This window comes from Strongylocentrotus purpuratus, unplaced genomic scaffold (assembly GCF_000002235.5).
Source record: "Strongylocentrotus purpuratus isolate Spur 01 unplaced genomic scaffold, Spur_5.0 spur5_scaffold_2, whole genome shotgun sequence".
NCBI lineage: Eukaryota > Metazoa > Echinodermata > Echinoidea > Camarodonta > Strongylocentrotidae > Strongylocentrotus > Strongylocentrotus purpuratus.
In genome coordinates this window covers 29,426,910-29,448,804 of record NW_022145605.1, presented here as the reverse complement: position 1 = coordinate 29,448,804, position 21,895 = coordinate 29,426,910, and the positions used below count along the sequence as shown (strand labels likewise).

The window sequence follows — 21,895 nt, the reverse complement described above, 5'->3', positions numbered from 1 at the left end:
AAATGTCATACATGTACATGTATGTTGTATGGGACACAATGCATAGAATCTCCCATATGAAACATGTCACTGCCCAGTGAGAGTCTTGGAGGCCTGATCCTGACAACGTCATGACTTCAACATACATGTACATGTATATGGTATGGAAAGAGCAAAATTCTTACCAATAAAAAAGATTATTCCATGGCCAAAGAACACCCAAAGAGCACTCATCAACAATTAACTCATAGCCTGATTCTGTTGAAAGCATTAATATATTCCCATATACATATAACTGCAGTCTTGCAAATCCCTCATATTGACGGTGGCTACACATTTACTGTCATCTGTTTACATATAATTCTACTGCACTAAATACACAGTAGCCATTGTGGCTTGATGGCAGTCCTGGTGAAATTGGAATTGTATATTGGTTGTGTCAAATATTATTCTTAACGGTACAGTTGGAAAAAGCGTATCTAGGGGGTGCCCTGTCGAAGCTTGCTAACTGTCTATATATGTTGAATTTAGATTATATACTTTATTTTATATTCTGATTATATTGTAGTTTAATTAATATACAATTTCTTTTTCGTGGTATACTCAGGGTATGAATTGGCATGTCTATTGGTAAAAAAAAAAAAAATTGTGCATAAAGCTGGGGCATATTTTGCTCATGGTCCAGATTTGTAGCAACACTGAATTTTTGCTGTTCAATAAGTATTGCAAATATTTCTTGTCATCAAAATTCCTAAAAGGCCAATGCCTACAATTCATGAAAGTTGTCTGGGTATACCATGTGAAAATGGGTTACCACTTTGAAAAAGGTTGTGCAAAGAAAAGTAACCTGGAAGTATTTGGTATGTATGGAAACCATTATCTTAAGCATACATGTATATTTTGTTACTTTGTTGATATTTGATACAGTGAATTTTGCTTGTCGGTACAATATAGTCTCAGTATGCTATATACAATCTTAACTTTGTATTGTAGAGCTGTTCACAATTTCTTGACATATCACCAGGTGCAAAACCAATGGCAGCACATTTTGAAGAGCTAAAATGTAGTATGATTGTTATAATTTCTCAGATGTAATATATTCTTTCCCACATGTATGACATTGTTGAAATATGGTGCTGTTTAATTCCTCCTTTCCTGCAAACTGGTTGCCTTGGCCCCGTCTTATAAAGAGTTGTGATTGATCCAAATCAAGCGCAAGTCCTTCTAATCAGTCACATTTTTGCAGTCCCCTATCTCTCATGTACATAGTTTCAATTGATATCAGTCGCAAATAAGTTGCGATCAATATCAACTCTTTATAAGATGGGCCCTGGACTGCAAAACTATTCTGTAGACTCTGTATTTATTCGAAGGTCGACTCCAGGGGGGCGTTTCACAAAACTTGTCATCAGTGACAAATGACAATTTTCGTTATAAGCTACTGAAACTGCTTCTGATTGGTTATCAGCATATTTTGTCACTGATTTTTGTCATTTGTCATTGAAAAAAGGCTTTGTGAAATACTCCCCAGCAGTTCATTGCATGTTCCAGATTTCGTCCAAAGCAGGAACAAGTTGTAAGAAAAATGCTGATATGGGGCTTTGTGTAATGATTGGTGTTGCCTTAATATTCTATGGCTGTCATTATTTTGTCAAATTATTTCATGATTGGTGATAACGGTATTGTGTAATCATTGGGTTCCAAACCACGGACTGTTGTTGATAATGGGTTTTAAGTTATAATAGGTAATACGGTAACTACTTCTTCAACAATCATTATTTTGTCAAAGTATTTCTTGTGATAAAACACAGAAGAGGTTTAGGTTCTGCTTGGTGATGATCTCAGTAATTTGTTCTTTCTTCAAAAGCAGTGGAACATAAAGAGAGTAGTGCATATCATTGTCATCCATTTTGTTGTGATATTTCATGGAGACTTTGTTTGCCGACCCCTCAATTAAAAATGATGTATCAATTCCTGGCACTGATCAAATTGAAGGGCAAGACATGAAGAGTTCATGTATATATTCTGCCATTTCAATTCATCTTATCTATCAGCTAATGACAGAAAAGTGTTCAAGTTAAAAGCATTGTTTGCATAGCATATTATTTTGAGCCTTACATTTACTATTACAAGTAAGAATTTATGGTTATCCGACATTTGTTCCAACAAGGTTCCGGGCTTTATTCGTCAAATTATAGGGTTAGGGTTAGGGTTGCAATTGGGGTTTTTTAGATTACCCGGAAGAGTTTAGGGTTAGGTACAGTGTTGGGTCTAGGGTTGGAAGTCATTGGTAAGTGTGGGAAATGGACTTGAATCATTTGCCGCAGAAGCAAGCGTCGTAAAAGCATGTCAGGATGAAAGCTCAATATTTATCTCCTTAACTGCTCATCACTCGGCTATTATACTGTATGATTTATTACCTAAATATGATGTAGCAGATATGATTTCTTCTTAGTTTTCAATATTCAGTTGAAATTCCTGCTGTGATGTTGGATTTATCTTCTGTCATTACCAGAATTCAAGAGGATCTGTTTTTTTTAATTGATTTTATTTTGTTATTCTAGGATTTTAAACCCACGGATTACTGAATACTTTACTGGTCCCGTAGGTAAATAAATGGATTTATACATGTATGTATAATTGTCCTGCCATGGACCTAAAGCTTTACATGTATATCACATATTTTGGGTTGAGAGCCTAAATGGCATTTAATAGCTCGTGTCAAAAGTTGTTAAATTCTTCTGGTTCTCGGAAAGGGGGTGTTTCACAAAACTTGTCATCTGTGACAAATGACAGTTTTTGTTAATATAAGCTAGTGAAATCCTTGCTTCTGATTGGTTATCAGCAGATTTTCACAATTTTTTTTTTATTTGTCATTGAAAAAAAGGCTTTGTGAAACACCCCCCTGGTGTCACATTTTTATACCCCAGTCACAACCAACAAGTCTGACCCCAGACCGACCCCCATACCACACACAGGATTACATTTACCTCGAACGTCCAAGAATCGGTCAGTTTGGCGGTGTGACCGACCTTTTAGAATTGCATGTCGACCTTCAAATTGGCAACAATAATATTTAGATGAATATATTATAAATGTACATGTATGTTTATATCAGAGGAAGTTCTGTTCTATGTAATGTACATACATATTTATGTATGAGATGTTGATCAAAATAAAAAGAGAAATACATTATCTCACGGACATTAAACTTTTTGTACGTATAGCTTATTGTTTTGTGAGGCTCATGAAGTTAGCGAAAAAAGGGATAGTATGTAATCGAGGCATTACCATATGTACTCTACAACATAGCCACTGACCGCCCTTTGAAATTGAATGAGCATATGTACAGTACTGTATATGCAGATAATCAAATCTGATTGCAGTGATTAGCTGGGCAAAGATCTCATTTAAAAGATAATTTCAAAAAATTAATCAGGATCTGTTTGCTTAAAGGGATAGTTCAGTTCTGTTGCAGAGGGCACTACACAAATTTTTTTTTTTGAGAGAGATAATGAAAAACTGAGTGGCAAATTTGGAAGAACATAATATTTAAACGACAAAATCATCTTTGTTTGATCAAAATCGGTTTAGAGACGGCTGAAATATAACAATTTCTAATACTTGTGTACCACCACAAATATTAGATATTTTGAAAAATTTGAAAAAAACGTTGAAAAAAACGAAGTAACGCCTTTTACGTTGTATTTCAGCCAATGCCGATGTTGGCTTTTTTGTTGGCATTTTCGCGTTGCATATATTACCCACAATTAGCTGGCTCATGTTTTGTTATTTTTAATTAAAAAATTAGATAAGAATAAGAGCAATAACCATGCACTTTGAAGGCATTTGCGGTCTGAAAACAGAACTCAACTATCCCCTTAATTAGGCGTTGACAAAATATGAATTCTTCTATTGGGTGAATGTTTTATGGCTCTGAATCGAAATTTATTGTCCCAAACTACCCATACATGTATACACGTATGGAGCAATATTTGTTATGTTTGTTTAAAGGCAGTTTTCCCCGTCGATATGTGCTCAAGGCTCAGGCGTCCCAAAGCTTAAATGAAAGTACAAAATCAAGCCATATATCTTATGTGAAATTTCATTTATTATACACCTCTGACTACAGTCAACATACTGTGAATATATACATGTTGTACAAAGTTACAGCGCTCCACTATACTTCCAATATACCTCTTCTTCAATCCGTCCTACACCACACTACCAATACCTAGCACGTTACTGAAAGCAACGGGATAATCATAATTTCAAGTTAAACATTCCCACAACTGATATCAATAAAATATCTACCAACAAAAAAAATCAATTCCAAATGTAAACATGCAGTCTACATACATGTAATTATGATGTTTCATAGGAAATACATCTTGTCTAAAAAATAAGCAAACATAAATCAAATAACACTTGTTTGCAGTTCATACATTTCCAGGATTCTTAAAGAGCTAATTGGCTCTAAAAACAAAATTCATTGCATTCATACACGCAGACACAGTGCATATCACATCTATTTCAATAATTGACCAATCTCTCTTAATTGCTAATACACAAGTCTCTTGAGAGGCTAAATGCTCGATGCAAAACAAACACCTCAAAAAATTCACACATCACACAATAGATATACATGCATTTAAGTACTAATTACCCAAGTAATTTGATTTGATTGATTTTTGATGATTTATTCTCATCCACAAATTATCAAAAATCAATCCCTCAAATGTAAATAAATAGTCCTTCTGACAACCTACAAGGGTATTTCACTAACTATCTAGTACAAAACGGTCAAACAAAATACCAATTTTCTGTCCCCAAAACGGGCTTGTACCACAATGAGGGATGCATAAATAAATCGAGCTGTAAGTTGGTAAACATAATGTAACAAAGAAATATTCAAACTGAGACAGAAAACATCTTCTACAAAAAAACATCCCCTCCCCATTTACCAAATACTGCATACAATATCAACAATTGCCTCGTACATGTATCTTGCACACAAATCAAACAAATACATGTTCATGTAAATCTATGTTAACATTCCTGCACCGTTAATCACAAAATATATGTTTAATACACATTATCTAAATAATATTATCGTAATATTAAATGGCAATAAAATATTCACTATGAACAAAAAAAGAACTCTAGATATTAACATTTCAGACCATCATAAATGCAAAATCTAACTAGGTAATGAAACATATCAATCAACTATTAAAATACTATATTGCATGTATAGAAAATACAGAAATAATCAGATAAATCATTCAAAATATGCAAGCAGATTAATACCATTCATAACTATTGAGCTATTCTACTAGAAAATGCTAAATTTTGGGTTTCTTAATCCCTTCTCCGGCAACAGTTCTTATTCAATTATCATAAATGAACTTTCAAAAGTGTAATTCTGCTACGATTAATTCTTAAATTAGGCATAGAATCTATCTCGAGTACAATGTAAGTAATAAGTATTTGAAAGAAAAATATATAACGTGAATAAATAGAGGTAACAATAGGTGCATTTGCTTATGTACCATATAAAAGTTTGCAAGCCAATTAAAGGTTGAAAAACTTTAGGTTTTCAATTAAACCAATCAATTGTTTTTCCATAATCTATAATGTTAACATTACAGCTTTGGTCTACCTAGAACTCTATTGAGTTTGCAACACAAATATGTATATCAAACGCAATTTCAAGCTTTCTCCTCAGACGAATTGTGTTACCAACATCAAATTTCAGTACGATGGACTTTTAACAAGGTTCTAGCGTACATGTAATTCCAGTTATGGCAACTATTCACGTGTATAATTTTTGTGGAAGATTCAATTTTCTAGCCAAATAGCTACAATTTCATTATTATGTTTCACGTGCACACTCATTTTCTGCGCAGGCTATGAATAATCATACTTCAATAGCTGCTTTCATGTTAGTACAATCATAGCAAAACTTTTACTTAAATACCAAAAATTGTTTTCTTCAAAAATCCTTGTAACACACAAATCAATCTACATGTAAGAAAGTCACCCGTTATATATTCAAAATCCTGCTATACTTCATCTGCTCCCCCCCCCCCCTCCACTCAGTGTTATTTAGGGTATGCATATGCATGTTCCCAGCACCCCCTCCCCCCCTTTCAGTATACCGGTAAGTCGGGTGTGTAAAGTCAATACGGGTAGATCTTTTTCTTTGTTACGAGCCAGAGATTTTGGGAACATGCATGCAGTCCCTCCATTTTGTGTGTTGGAACAAATGGGAAAGTTGTCCACTACTACATCCCAGAGACCAATTTGAAGAGCCCATACCTGTAGTGATTACAACTTTAAAAAACCAGTAACTTTCTTTTTTTTTTGTCCGCTTTCATTCAAAATTTTATCAGTCTACTTCTCTGATTTTTCTGCTTTTGCCTACGGTAGTTTGAGATCAAGGCTGGATTTCCCTTTAAATATACATGTATGAATATGTAAATGTTTAAATGTTCATTTAGTAATTGGGCTAGCATTCAGAGTTGGATATCGAGTGTGGTATCTAGTATTACGCAGCTGAAAGCACAAGAGATACTAGAAAATATGATTGAAGTCACATAATACGAAAAGGGGATTACGATACACATAATTGTAGAAGTGGTCTGAATCCAAAAAGAAAGATTCAAATTCTATTTTGTTCTTATTGTGACTATATTGTGACTCTAAGCACAGACTTTGATTATTACAAGTACATGAACATTAAGTACTTCAAAGATTGATTTCAAATATCATCTTCAGCAAAGTATCTACATATTCAAGGATGATGACTAAGATCTCAATCTACAATTAAACACTAGCTCAGTAACTTGGTAAAAGATGTTTTTGTCTTGTACTGCTCTCTAAACAATTGCTACTGAAAGACATCAAACCTACATAGTACAGCTCTCAAAATGATGGATCATGAATGCATTCTGATGATGTACAATACATATTTTCATGATATACTTTGGATCATGATTGCATTCTCTTGATGAATGCATTCTGGTGATAATTGAATGCATTATGATAAAATTGTGAATCTTGAATGCATTCTGATAACGTGTGAATCATGAATGCATTCTGATGATAAAGTGTGAATCATGAATGCATTCTGCTGATAAAGCGCCTATACTATGAACACATTCTGATGAACTGTTGATTACGAAATGTAATGCATTCTGATGATAACGTGAGAATCATGAATAAAGGCTGATGATAAACTATGAAATCTTTTGCTGATCGCATTCTAATGACTAGCTGTGGATCATGAATGCCTAATGATGATGAAATGTAAAACACGGAAATCCAATCATTGACTCATTTCTCATATGATTAATCATGATGGCATTCTGATAGAAATCTGTCATCTCTGAATGCCAACCACTAAGAGAGACTGCGACATATCATCATCCACTGAGTGGGTCTTCCCTACAGTTGATGGCATACAGTAGCTTCTCTTTCATGACAGCCAGGGTTGAGTACTGTGGTAGCTTGATCATGAACATGCACGTCTCTACACGGATGAAGCGCTGGTCTGGTGATCCTGTAGAGACACAGGAAAAGAGGTTGAGAGAGAAAGAGAGGTTGAGGTTGAGAGAGAGAGAGAGAATGGTCAAACAATATTTTGAAGAATTTTCTAAAGTAAACAAAAAATGTGGACTAGAATAACAATTAAGTGGCCTCATCCTAAATAAAATATTGATGTCACATTCAAATTTCCACCTGAAAGCTTGGTAAGAGCAGAACAAAAAAACATAACAATGGGCAAATTTTCAAACTACACAGACTAATTTTGGAAAGAAGAAAATTCCAACATTTATGTGATTGAAAATAATACATATACATACTCTGATGAGGGCAAGATGAAAAGCTACTTTTTGATTTTGTACTACAACTTGAGATTTAAAAGTTAGAATACCATATTTGTTCATGTCCCTGTATATATACTATCCATAATAATCTTAAAATGTATATTTATGTATATTTTGACGTAGTAATAAAATATTTGATTCTTGTATAACATCACATATTAACAACATCTCTATGCATTTCCAAAGAGCTTTGGATTACTGAATGATTCCCATCAAAAGACTTACCACCAGGTCCATCGGGCGGGGCTATCTTCATGGGGTAGGGTGGCACATGGGCGGCGTCGTTGCCCCCCTGTCTGCAGGGACAGGTGCTGGGGATACGCTCCTGGTTGCAAGCAAACTTGATGAAGCGGCTGAGCTCCTCCTGGGAGAAACTCTCCAAGGCTTGCCAGAAGAACTCAATGTGTGTGTCTGTCTCCACCAAACCAACCTGGTACATGGTGTGAGCCTAGAAGCAATCAAGAGAAAAAATATGCATTTATGTTAAGTTCTAGATGAATGTACACGACGCAATGCAGCATCATTTACGAGAGGAAGGAACATCAGCGGGCCCAGCTTTGTCCCTTGCGGAACACCGCATGTCGTATGTTTCTCCTTGGAGATACAGGACAACTTGGGCACAATTAGTCAAACTGTATGAATTAGATGGCATTTTTGGGACACTTGTTCAATGGTTTACAACAAAGTGCTTGAGGATACAGAGGACAGTACTGACCTTGAGCATGGCCAGGTCCACATGTGGTCTTCCACACATCCTGAGCTCCATGTCCGCTGGGGTCATGATGGAGAGGAGACGGTGAGGGACGATGGACGCTAGCCCGCAGCGGATGGCCAACATCCTCTCGGGACAGACCAGCTCTCTCAGGCGAAGCTCCCGAACCTCAGCGATGTACTCTCTACGATTGCTCCAGCTGTTATTTGAAAGAAACAGAAACATTTATTCAAAATTGCTTTTGATGATTAACTAACTCTGTTCACTTTGATATTCCATATGTGTTGTAATTTGTAGGTATATTTGAACTTTTTTGTTCAGTTTAATATGTAATTATTTATCAGTTTATTTTGTTTGTTAAAGCGCTTAGAGACTTTGATGGTAAGCGCTTTATTATGATTAGTAACGTTTTTATTATTATTATTATCAAGAAATTGTGATAGATTTTCAACACACATAACTCAACATGCAAGAAAATGGAGCAGCAGGCTAGGGGGCACCCTTACAGAGGATTGTTATGTTTTTAGGATTGGCCGAATTTCACTCCATTTGAAAAACTACAGGGCTCAGTTAAACCACGCCTACACAATTGATCTCAAATTCATTTAACAAATCTAAAATCGGAGGACTTTTTCTTTTTTTCCGCATTGGGAACATTTTGGTTAACCTGTTGAAGAGAGTGGTACGACAAACACTCTCCCTTCAATACCATCTGGCAACAACCAAATTGAAACGTAAAATCATCAGGACAAAGCACTCGGAAGCAGGGATCTCAAGTACAAAATAAAAAGAAGTGAAACCTCACCTGACAGGAATCTCATGACCGTTGGGACAGAGTTCCACCAGATCTCCCATCATGTTAGGATACTCAAAATGAAGGCTCATTCCAGCGCACGCTGCTCCTGGACTGGAGAGGGAGTCCTGGTCATGATGATGGAGATAGGCAGCCACAATGACTGAACACACAGCTGAGAATTCCTCCTCAGTTTGTGCCTGTACAAAAGGGAAGGGAGTAAAGATTGCTTTTAACTCATAATAACCTAGCACAAGATTACCTGAAATGAAAGTAATCGGAAATGCATTTTTGAATAAAAATAAATGCTTCTCCGTCTCGATCAAGTGATGTCCAGACCTTGAAGTTTAAGTGCATTTCATTGATTTGGAAAGAAGGTTTCTGGTTATTAAGTTGACTCGTTGAGTACTTTGAGTTAACTCCAAACAATCTTATTTAGTTGAAATTAAGATGAGTAAATGTAACATGTGAAATGTAACATGCAGAAGAACTTGATAGTAATAATAAAAACTGAGCATTATTATTATTATGAACAAACTAATCTTCACAAGATTTTATCAAATACCAAACCTCATCTGATAAACTAACCTGCTCCATCTTCTGAAGGAATCTGTGAGTCGCAATATCAGCCTCGGCTAGGTCCTGGTCTGGGTCTAGCGGTTCTTGGACCAGGCACTTCCAGAAGCTAGGCAATAGGTCCAGGGCTAAGGGTATATCAGCCCTCATGGCTATACCAAGAAGCTGATACAATTAAAGGAGATCGAAGATGATGTAGATTCACAGCATTTATGTGGTGACAATGTGACATATTTCTGTTTCCAAAGTACATTCCTAAGGGCAAGCTCTTTCAAAGAAGGAGATTACAGATGAAGCCAATATTTTCCCATACATGTACATATATTTTTGCAGATGATAAGGACACACAAATTTGCAAACGTCTTGTTTTCAAAATAACCAACAAATCTACTTATATCCACTGCCAACCCCTTTTCCTGTATTGTTAACTCGTGACAACAGCAAAACATTTGCCAAAATACATCCTGGTTGGAAACTACGGTTTAATCGGGACCACGCAAGATATCAACAGCACTGTGTGCACATATTTGTATGAAAGTGCCACTTACTGGCATGCTTTCCCAGAGGAGTGGAGAGTTTACGCATTAAGTGCTGAACTTTAAAGTTGCTCATGAGTGGGTATATAGAGGGCAGCACATGGACGAACGCATAGGAGCGTAATACCTGTTGGCTCAGTGTTATGCAGTGATCGGCAAGTTGCCTACTTCACAAACGACTATTTACCCATGCATGAACATCTTTAACACAATCCAACGACAAGATAATAATACACTTAACGTTTTGTCTACCGGAGCATACATGTAGACAAATACATGTACATGTAGACGAAAATTAAACTAAGTCGTGGGTAAAAATATATCTATTGCCATACATATTTTACAGATCAAATATATTCATCAATTCACTTTTTAAACTGCAACATGTACAAGTTGCATTGAAATTTGTTTTTACACACATTTGCTGGAAGACATCTGAATGTTATGTGTCCTTCTTAATGAACAGAAATGTCTGATAAGGGTCATGTTTGTGAGATCTTAAATTTGTGATCACTTTTTTCATGACCATCATCAGGGACTGAAACATATGAATACAAAGGCGGTTACAGGGATAATAGTGAGCACCATCCCCCCTTGACTAAAATAAAAAAGAAGAGGATTAGGGGGTAAAAATGGCATCCAACAACATCCCCCCCCCCCCCCTTTTGAGTAAGAAAAGTTTGAAAAAATAGGGGGAATAGGGAAAAATAGGGGTAAAATTGGGAAAATAGGGGTAAAATCGGGGAAAAAAACAAAACAAAACAAAACAGGTAACAATCAGGAAGAAAAAGAAATCAGGAAAAAATTTAAATATCGGGAAGGCCTGAAGTTATTAATATATATATATTTCAGTACCCGACAAAGGTCATGAAATAAAGAGATCAAAAATGTGAGAACTTGCAAACAATGATTCTTTTCTATTTAGTACTGTATGAACTGTGGTAACATTGGGTTACCTGTCCAAAGAATAGAAGCATCCTCTCTTCTGGGTAGGTCATGGGGTCAGGTCGAAGGATATAGCGCCCTCTATATTTGTCCATTGCACCGCCACTTAGACATGGCATGAGGAGGCGGAGCCTGTCGCCGTGGAGCTCCTGCGTTACCTCCCCCAAGAAGTGGCGGAAAGAGCCGCCTGGAAGAAAGATGGAAACAGAAAAGATTTACTGATTGTTGAAAAAATAGGGGACCTTCGCCATATGTTGTATCTGAAAGGCGCCTGGACCAAGCTGCAAGCATTTGCTCTAGATTGAATATTTAACCATCTATTAAAGGGATTGTTTAACAATGTTAAATCTGAGATGCACGGCCCTACATGTTATCAGTGTCTGTGATATGGTATTATATTGAAGCCCTAAAAAAATTGTGCTTCAAAATGATCAAGAAGTGCCTCAAAACAGCAAAAACCTTTGAGTGACTGGTTTTACCATACTCGTTTTCCCCAATAGACTGTAGTGTTTTGAAAACAGTTTGGAAAACAAGACCAATGTGATTAGAAAATGATTTCTTACTTGTTCCATGGACTTCCTCTCCGACCAGCTTGACATTGAAAGCGTACGTAGGGTCGCCACCACTGGCTATCTTCACACACAGCTGAGAGGAGTACACATTGGCAAGGGCAGAAGCAGCTTGGCAGAAAGTGGGTGATTTATCCTTAGTTGATGCTGCAAAACAAGCAAATAATAACATAACAATTTATCATCATCTGAGCCCCCGTCTTAAAAAGAGTTGCGATTAATCAAAACTTGTTGTGATTGATATCAATCACAACTCGTCGCCTGGCTGGCAGAAGGGCGTTAGCTCAAATTTCAGGTCAGAAAGCAGAAGGGAGTTAGCACTAAATCGCCTCAAACTTTTATAAAACTGACTTATTTCCGAGAAAAAAATTGTGGCCGTGTTTTACTGTTTGTTGTTTATGTTTTAAACAAATTTTCGGGACGGAAAGTAGTTTAAATATAAAACAAATTTTTAAATCGAATAATTCGAAAAGTAGTTTTCGAGTCGCTCGCGCGCTAACGCCCTTCTGCCACCTGGCCGACGAACTACATACATAAGAGATAGGAGACTGTAAACTTGCGATTGATTTGGATCAATAGCAGCAATCGCAACTCTTTACAAGATGGGGCCCTGGATACTGTCAAAACACAAGACTTGGTTAAAAACTGTCAGCAGCTATATTACGACACTAATTTTTTAAAATGTGAAACGCAAAAGATCAAGGACTGTCATTTGTCTCCACTGATCCACTTTGTACAAGATTATAGTTACTTACACCTTCACACAATCTAAATTGCAGCAACATCTGGTATGAAACTTTTTATGTATATGTACAATACAGTAAGTACAATAAGAATATGTTACCTTCTATTTTCGATAATATGTTCAAAATAACAAAGGATGTTCATCCATATTACACAAGACATGCTAATGATTTATATATTCCATTGTTAAAATACCATACTTCACGTAGATCAGTTAAATATTCTGAATTAATTAGTTGGAATGCAATACCTACCGATATAAAAATGTACCCATCTGTTGCCTCATTTAAACGTAAATACAAGAACTATTTAATGAAGGAATTCCTATCGTATGTTTAATTTAATTAGCCTGTACTCATTTGTTTATTTATTTACTACCCATTGTTTCTTTTCTCTTTACTTTGTATTATTATCTGAGGACACTGGAGCACAGCCTTTGAAAGGCCAATGGCCTCTGCTGGCTCCTCCATATTCTTTGTATTATTTATATCTATATATTTGCTTATATGTATAATGTATTGTTAAATGTATTTTTTTTACGAGAAATGGAAATAAAAATGAACTTGAACTTGAACTTAAAATCAGGACCACTCACAAAATTCACAAATATTTCTGGTTTTACAATCAATTATGAGAACAAAACATATGTACATGTACCACTGATGTTGAAGAGCATTTTCCATCCCATGAAGAAAGATACAAGTACAACAATACCAAAGCTTCATTTTACAGAGGACTTTATAGCATTTGCATATTGCCTAGTACTTCGATACCCTAGCAAAGCCTTCAGAAATGCGATAGCTCAGTCGGTAAAGCAGTGGTCTCCTAATCCGGCGACCCGGGTTCGAAACCAAGGCGATGCACTAGTGCCCTTTGGTAAGGCATTAATCCTCATTACCAGGTCTCTCGGAGAGAACCTAAAGCAGTCGGTCCTCTGGTTGCTTACTAACGAGCATTTATGCTTTCTTAGCTGTCAGGTAAAATAACCACCACTGCACAAACACTTTTAACATAGCATAAGAAAATGGCCTTGTCTAAAATGGCTACAGGACTTACTTCCTATAACCTGCAGTGGGTCTAGGGAGACTTCGGGTGCCGCCGTCTCCACGTTCCTCTGTGCCGTGGCGTCCAGCAGCAGGTTGAAGAAGCGCACTTTGGTATCGTAGAACAGCCACTCCCGCGTCCGGGACAGCAGCGCTGCCGTGCTCTCCAGGAGAGACTGCGAGGGTCGAAGGTCAACCAGCGGCAGGAAGTGATGCTCCAGGTTGGCATTGAGGGACTGGAGAAAGGCGTAACGTAGTCTGATCGTGGCTATCGGGATGCCTGCATAGTGGAACACAAATTAGTAACATGTTAAGTACAATGTACGTCATGTAAAGTACAATGTACGTGTACCTGGCTTTTCCCCAGCTCATGCATTAACTGAATGTGAGCCACTAGTCGACTATCTTAAGAATAGATTCACATACGTACAGAGGGCAAGCCTGAGGTGTAATCAATGTTATAAGATGATGAAGCGGAACCTAATGAAATGATTGGTTGAGAGCGTACATGTGACCCTTTATTTTGCCTAACACTTACTTTTATTAATGACCGGTCATTAGTAAATACTTATGACCGGTCATTAGTAAAATCAAATTATAAAACAAATACAGTAAAAGAGCATTTTTAAAATTACCACACTCGGTACCTGTGATACAGTCCAAACACCCTCGGTTATTGCCTCAGGTGTGTTAGACTGTTCCTAAGGTACCTTACATGTATGTGGGTGATTCTTACTTATGCCCTCACTGCTGTGCATTATTTGTATAATAACCCACTCCTTATAACAGTTCACTAATGTAACTAAAAGAAACTGACATGAGTTATGAGGTTTTAAAAACCCACAAACAATACATAAACCCTGTACCTGTCAAACAGCTATACTGAGGCCTAGCTAGGTCGGCCTCCGAGAAGACCAGCTCATGGGGATGTAGTCGAGCTGGTGTGATGGCAAGTTTGAGACATAGCTCATTGGTGTAATGGACTAAGGCCTGGTCTTGCTGATAGGTCCAGGACTGTTGAGAGGCTACGGCCTTGTTCGGGTCCTCATATCTGGTCCTGCACAGACAAAGTCAAGAGATTTCATCAGAATGGTTTGGTTAAGGAAGAAACCTGAGTGACAGTTTCTGTGTTTTAGTCCAGGCACCTTCCTGAGATGAGAACTAGTAGCTGCCTATCTGAGGAAGGTGTCTAAACTTTGACACTGAAACTGTCACGGTTCAATAATTTGGCATGTGTCGAAGAACTCTTTCCTAATTCTTTACAGTAGATTGCTTTGATAACGTTGTGTATATCGAAATGATGAATAAAATCATACGGTCATTACTGAACAATAAATGTTAACAAAATTGATAAGTACTTGTAAAGGCACCTTCCTTAGATGTGTACTAATGGCTGCCATTTGAGGAAGGTGTCTAAACTTTGACACTGAATGCTGAACAATAATTTTTAAAGAACTGACGATTACTTGTACGTGTAACACATACAAGAGAAGGAAGCTAGCAGTCCATTTGGGAAACAAATTCCAACCTTTCAAAGTGAATATCAAATCCTGTCGCCAGTAGACCACGCCAGAGTGAGCACACATCTTCAGTGGCCTTATCCAGTCCCATGCATAACAATCCATGTAAGTTGAGTCCTTTCTTGAGCACCTTCTTCTGACTGCTAGTCTCCTCCATCAAGACTTTCTCCTTGCTACTCATGTCCTTCAGACTCGACCTTTTGTCCATGACCTTCACCTTTCTCTCCGCTGTAAATGATGGCGACCTATCATAAAGATAATGAAATGAAACAGTAGAAAAGATACCAATTGCAATACCAATACCGGATTACATCGAACCGAGGGAGCGAACTACAAGGAGGAGTCAACAACAACGATACATGAGACTAGGCTCTTCAATGGACACTTACAAGTTTAGTTATTTCCCCAGGACACTTAAGGACTGGGACGAGCTATACCTCAAATCATCGTCAAACTGCCTTCTTTGGAGCAGTTCAAGGTGGCTCTTGAAACAATTTAGTTCCCTTTTCAGGAACTGTACCACATAGAGCTGTATATAACAACTCTATGCTTTACCCTCATCTAGATGCTAAACAGGCGTTGATGAGTATTACCATAGAAGTAGAAAAGAGTTATTGCATTTTTAATACATGATTATCCTTATCCGGACATCTTGGATCTACATGTACATAAAGAAAAGTATATTTAAAACAGCCACATACAATCATGTGTACAGTTAACAACTATATTATTCATACCCTTAGCAAGTTTGGTAATTTTATTCGGTATGTGAAAAATTGTATTGTACCATTCTATGTTTCTTGAGAATATGACATGTTAAAGCTTACATCTAACAGTATTCAATAAAGGCCCTAATTCAACCAGTCCATCTTTCATTCTTGAGAAAAACACAAGAACATCAATTGTACAAGGAGTATGAACAATTTATTAGTTTTAATTCTGTATATAATCAGAGCTGCCAACCTTGTGCGACCCAAAAAGGAATCATGATGGCAAAAAAAAGGAATTTCAAGCAAAAAAAAGGAATTCATAAAAACGAAACTTACAATGTATAACCACGCGCGACACACTTCCAATGTAGAAATGTTCATTCATCATGCATTTGTTTCCATACAAGCAGGTAATTTTTTTGGTGGTTATTTTGGTATTATCAGCATTTCATTTTTTATTGAATTTGTGATCAAATCACTATTTTAGGGCAGTTGTTTGACGTGCGGTATGTACAAAAAGAAAATTTAAACAAAACAAAAATTAAATTAAAAAATTGTTAAAAAACATATTTTATGAACAAAAAAACTTAATACCGTAATTTGGAGGAAAAGACAGAGTAATTCCGGCAAAAACGGAATGGTTGGCAGCTCTGTTTAATCAGGAGAGCCAGGAGTGTCAAGTCTGACAGACATGAGCGCTTTACAAGAACCCACTATTGTTATTACTATTATTATCCATGTATATTCAAAACTTTTGTCAAGTGAGTGATGTTTTGAAGGGCCACAGACTATAATGGATCTTTCTCGGTTTCATACATTTACATCCACATGCGGGTATTTCATTCAAAATCGCTTCTCCCTACCGAGGTGAAGAAAAGCTAGTCTACAGGAAAAGGAGTCTTCTGTGAAGTCTGCTAAACCATCAACTTCAAAAAAGCTGATCCATTTGGGATATCAAAAAGTACAGAATTCTTTTTTTTCTTCATGAAAGTGAAAAAGTATCTTTCACTTAAATATATATTTATCAGAGATTTTATGGGCAATCAGGATATTTTTTCATATTCATTCCACTAACTGATTCTAAGAAATGTGCTATAGTGACCACCTGTCTACAAAGACCACAATTTTTGTTTCCCATGAAATGATTTCTCATTGAAACATGTACTCAAGGAACCTGTTTACAAAGACCACCTGTCTACAAAGACCACAATTTTGTTTCCCTTGAAATGATTTCTCATTGAAACATATACTAAAAAAACCTGTACATAAAGACCACCTGCCCATAAAGACCACTTTTCTTGTCTCCCTTGGGTGGTCTTCATAGACAGTTTTCACTGTATATTCAACTATGATAATGTAGCATAACTGGCCCAGTGAGTTAGTAAGATGTAGAGGGCGTTATAGTTAATTGTGAAATATATACATGTACATCATGATATGTCAGTCAGTCAGTCAGCGTTGACCTGTCGTTGCGTTGCGACAGGTCCGTTACAAGGAACAAGTAAAGTTACTTGAATTGCAGATACAGTGCAAGTGTTGTTTCTTTAGTCCTGTCAGACATTCAGTGATTGCGGGAGTAGGTGAATGAGAGCTAGTCCACGTTTTTCTTACACGATATACTTTTGTGAGAGCCCACTGAGAGATATAGTTGATGATTGATTGTCGAGAGCGTGGACCGGGTTTTGAGAGACTTCAAGGCAGAACGCTACCCCGGCAGAGCCTGGTTACGCCACAATAATTTAAGCACAGAGAATACTTACTTTCCCTTGGGTGAGGTGAATTCGGGACTATGTCTCTCTTTGGTCATGGTCTTGCTTGGTCTCTTACCAGAGCTCTTGCTGCTGTCTTTACTTGGTTTAGTGACTGCATGGATGGTATCATACAAGAGGGATCAATCAAGGGATTAAAAACACAATCAAGGGATTAAAAACACAATCTTCAGACCATCACATGCACTCAACTGCAAATTATGATTCTTAAGCAGTAACTTGGACCATGTAAAGAGAGAAACAAGTATTAAAATCATCCCTGCATGCAACTAGTATAAAAATGAATTCTTTAAAAAACAATTGTTTTGGAATGATATTTCATTCCTTTTTTGTAGTGTCATGGTGAATATCAAATAAATAAGCATCGACTGATAAGCACTGGTTCGCCATAACATCTCATCATTCCTTTCTAGATTTTTTTTCTGTAGAAACCACTTCCAAAATAGAGTTATAAGCACATTTGCACATGAAAGAAAGATTAATAACATCAATAATAAAGACATCACCATTTTCTTTCATATTGTAAAATCAATATATATATCAATGTACAAATCATTCAGCACTAATACATGTACATTACTAATCAGCACAATACGCATTTATGAGCAATAAATGTACACCAACCTGTTTTCTTCTCTTTGATTTCCGGCAGTAACACGCCATACTTCTGGATGATATCACAGACGAACTCCTCCACCGTCATCTTGGATGGATGCATGGTGCTGAAGAACTCTAGGAGCAGGTTTCCTGGACAGGTGGAGAGGATCTGTTCTTTGGAGAGGCAGATCTCAGGGTGGGCTGCATCCGAGTCCTGGCTGGGTTTGGATTTGAAGTGGGAGCACCTGACACAGCTGTTGAAGATGTCCTCTAAAGCTGCCGAAACCTGCTGGCCCAGGGATAGGTGCTCAGAGTGCTCGCGAGGCAAGAGCTTGTGTCTCAGGTAACCTACCAAGGCCTCCATTTCTGATGGTTCTGTGAGGAGGGAAGGAGTGACTGTTGCAATGGTGAGAACATCCTCTCCAGTGACACTCATCATGGAGTCATTGTCAAACGGAAGGGATTCATCCAGGATCCTACTATTTAAGAGAGCATGCTCGATATCCTCAACCTTGGCCTTGCTGCGCACTTCAATCACCGCATATCCCTGAACAAAATTCTTTTTACTGGTGGGTTCTGGCTCACTGCTGGGTTCTGGACTCGACTCTTCACCCTGTTTGGCATCTTGGTTTTCTGGAAGACTGGTTGAGGGTTCAGATTCAGTAGTCCTTTCAGGTTCATGATATTCCACAGCAGATGGGTCCTGGGGTGTTTGCTCAGAAGCACCCTCTTCAGTGGTGGTTGTTGTTGCACCAGCTGGTGGCAGCTCTGTGTCCTGTGCCTGTTGGTCTTTAGGGTCTGCATCAATGGCAGTTGGTGGCTTCACCTCTTCCTGGACAGGAATCCAGATTTCATCTCTGAAGAGACCACCAGCTTGATTACAGGCCTTCAGAAGTGCCCTCCTTGCTGCTGGTTCCTCCATGTTTGGTGGTAACCCTGAGATCACCACTAGCCTGGAGTATGCAGTCGGTGTCTTCACACTCTGGTGTGCATCCCTGATGGCTGTCCTCATGGATGACTCCCCCTGCGGATCCTGACTGTCAAGGTATCTCATGATAACATTCAAGGTAGAAGCGCGATGAAACCAAAGCATATCCTCTGGATTGTTCGCTCCATTGGATGATGCTTCACCACTGTCGCTCTCGCTGTTGTGGGGAGTCCTCTTCTGCTGTCCAGCTCTCTTCATCTTCGGTCGACGTTTGCGGGATGTGACCTGAGGGCTGGACCGTACCAGCTGCTTGGGGCTCACCATTGAGGCTGGTCGGAGAGAGGGAAGAGTAACCGTTACTGAGATAGAAGTCGAACCTGTCTGAGGCGCCGAAGGGAACTGATCAATCTCCGACATAGCCAGGCAGAGTTCCATGAGGGCTTGGAAGTAGGATGTGTGCTGTCCTGGAGTCACTGGGCCACTCCCAATCACAGCCAAAAGTGCTTCCTCATCGAACAGCTTCCCAAGCTCACTGCGGAACCTTCTCAACTCTGCCAGCACTGACTGCGGAACCATCGTGATGGGAGAGGCGCTTGCTCCATCCTCATCATCCACCTTGCGGATGAGCCTCAAGATCTGAGCCATAATGAGAAACAGGTGCTCCTTGATGACGGCCGGCACTGCTGCTCGACCAACATACCCACTGAGCAACTCCAGCACCCTGATATACACAGCCGTCGTAATCTTCATTGGCTTCTTCAGGATCTCCTCCCGTTCCCCGATGCTCTCTGCCGCAGGGCGCAACATCACATTGGCATGGCACTTGACCCGTTGGTCACCCATCTCCTGCCGACAGCCAATCAGTGACTCCACGAATACCATGGCCAGTGGGAACTCTGCAGGCAGCCCATGGAGGGTCATGACGTAGTTTGGAGCTGGGGACACGCCTGCTTTGACGTGGATCTTATTGCATGGTAGCACCACGGATGGATAGGGATCGACGACATGGGAAGACGGAGCTGTGAGTCCTCCTGAGGTGTTGAGGGTGGCATCGGCAGGATAGCTCACCACCTCTACCGGTGCCACACTGCCAGACTTCTTGACCCTCTGTCCCATGCCATAGCAGCTGACCCTTGCCCAAGGGGCTTGGTATAGAGATGACCTAGTCATGACAACAAGAAAGTAAGGAACATACAGTACATTATATTATAAACTTCAAACTTTTTTCATTTACATTACTGTTCTTAATGCAAAAATAGCTTACTATAAAAAAACGTCATCTAATTCAATTAATTTATTAAGAGCCAGCATTTCCATTTTTATTCATTTTATTAAATCAGAATTAGTGTGCTATTCAATATAAAACCATCTTTTAAAGCGGTACTTCACTACTTGTACATGTACATGTAGCTACTTGTGCCCTCTATACAGCCAACAATGCCTAAGCGGTACCCGTTGATCCCCCATGGTCCCCTTTTTCTTATCTTATTTGAGAGCTGATTTGATGAGATAACCACCTGCCAGTGACCAAACAAGAAGGTCTAATCCCTTCTGGGGGTGTTTCAGAAAGATCCTAAGTTGAACTTATCTCTAAGTTGGACTTAACATTTATGGAAAGCCGTTAGCATCTTTGAAAATATTTTGTAAAAGATATTTTAAAAGGCAGAAAATGTTGATTCAAATCATTCATGTACTGTATTCTATTATCATGGGAGATTTCATGTTCTTGATGTGGAATTTATAAAAAGTCTAAAATAATTCAATTTTTGCTTTTGAATGTATTTTTTTAAAGGCTACAAATGGCTCTACATAATATTTGAGTCGAACTTAGAGTTAAGTTCGACTTAGGATCTTTGTGAACCCCCCCCCCCCCCCCCCTCCCTGGTCAAACTAGTGCAGATAGGCTTTAATAAAAAGCAGAATGAAGACCTACAATGTACGAGCATGTCAAGACTTACTCTCTGTGAGATGAAAGGATATCTCTCTTACAGCTGACAACTAAACCCACGGCATTCTTGAAGAAAAAATTGTTGTTGATCTTTGCTCCAATGGTAATTGACTCTACATCGAAAGCTGGGAAGGGGTCCTGTGAAGAAATAGTCAGGTTGTGTGAATAAAAAAGGGTACAGATTTGTGGTCACAACAAATTACTTAAATTTGATTTATCTTCTGACTCTTCGATACTGTGAAAACTGGCCACCTTTACAAAGAGTAATTAAAGAATGGGTTCATTTTCAGCTACTTCAATCCAATTGACAAATATCTCTACAAAGAATTTTTTTTCTTCATAATATGAATATTGCACAGTTTGAATAATAACTAAAAACTAAAAATCCTTCAAAGTATGATTTATGGTTATGTTAAAGATAAAGGTGAGTTCTGGTCATGCGATTGTATTGTAACAGAAAAGGTGTGGAATGGATCAGAAAAAGTTGATCATGTAGCATGTAAGTATTGGTGTGCACTGCAAGGTTCTGGAGTCATCAAAATCAGTTATAAATTTGGCCCAGTCTTGGTAAAGTAAAAAGCATTTTACACAGATAGGATTACACAAATGGTGTCGGGGCTAGCTTACCTTGATG

The 21,895-nt window shown here is 38.2% G+C and overlaps 1 protein-coding gene across 1 annotated transcript in view; it reads right to left on the bottom strand.

The window, feature by feature from the left end:
• Positions 1-8,022: 8,022 nt before the first annotated feature.
• Positions 8,023-21,895, bottom strand: part of LOC115918801 (probable E3 ubiquitin-protein ligase HECTD4) — a 49,564-nt gene continuing 35,691 nt past the window's right edge. Inside the window, exons 12-23 of the mRNA XM_030991197.1 lie at positions 21,272-21,399; positions 18,413-20,475; positions 17,780-17,882; positions 15,318-15,554; positions 14,656-14,846; positions 13,803-14,069; positions 11,997-12,149; positions 11,445-11,620; positions 9,965-10,117; positions 9,389-9,576; positions 8,587-8,782; positions 8,023-8,319 (exon numbers count right to left, since the gene is read on the bottom strand). Of these exons, the coding sequence (XP_030847057.1) occupies positions 8,023-8,319; positions 8,587-8,782; positions 9,389-9,576; positions 9,965-10,117; positions 11,445-11,620; positions 11,997-12,149; positions 13,803-14,069; positions 14,656-14,846; positions 15,318-15,554; positions 17,780-17,882; positions 18,413-20,475; positions 21,272-21,399 (4,152 nt within the window). The remainder of the gene's footprint in view (positions 8,320-8,586; positions 8,783-9,388; positions 9,577-9,964; positions 10,118-11,444; positions 11,621-11,996; positions 12,150-13,802; positions 14,070-14,655; positions 14,847-15,317; positions 15,555-17,779; positions 17,883-18,412; positions 20,476-21,271; positions 21,400-21,895) is intronic.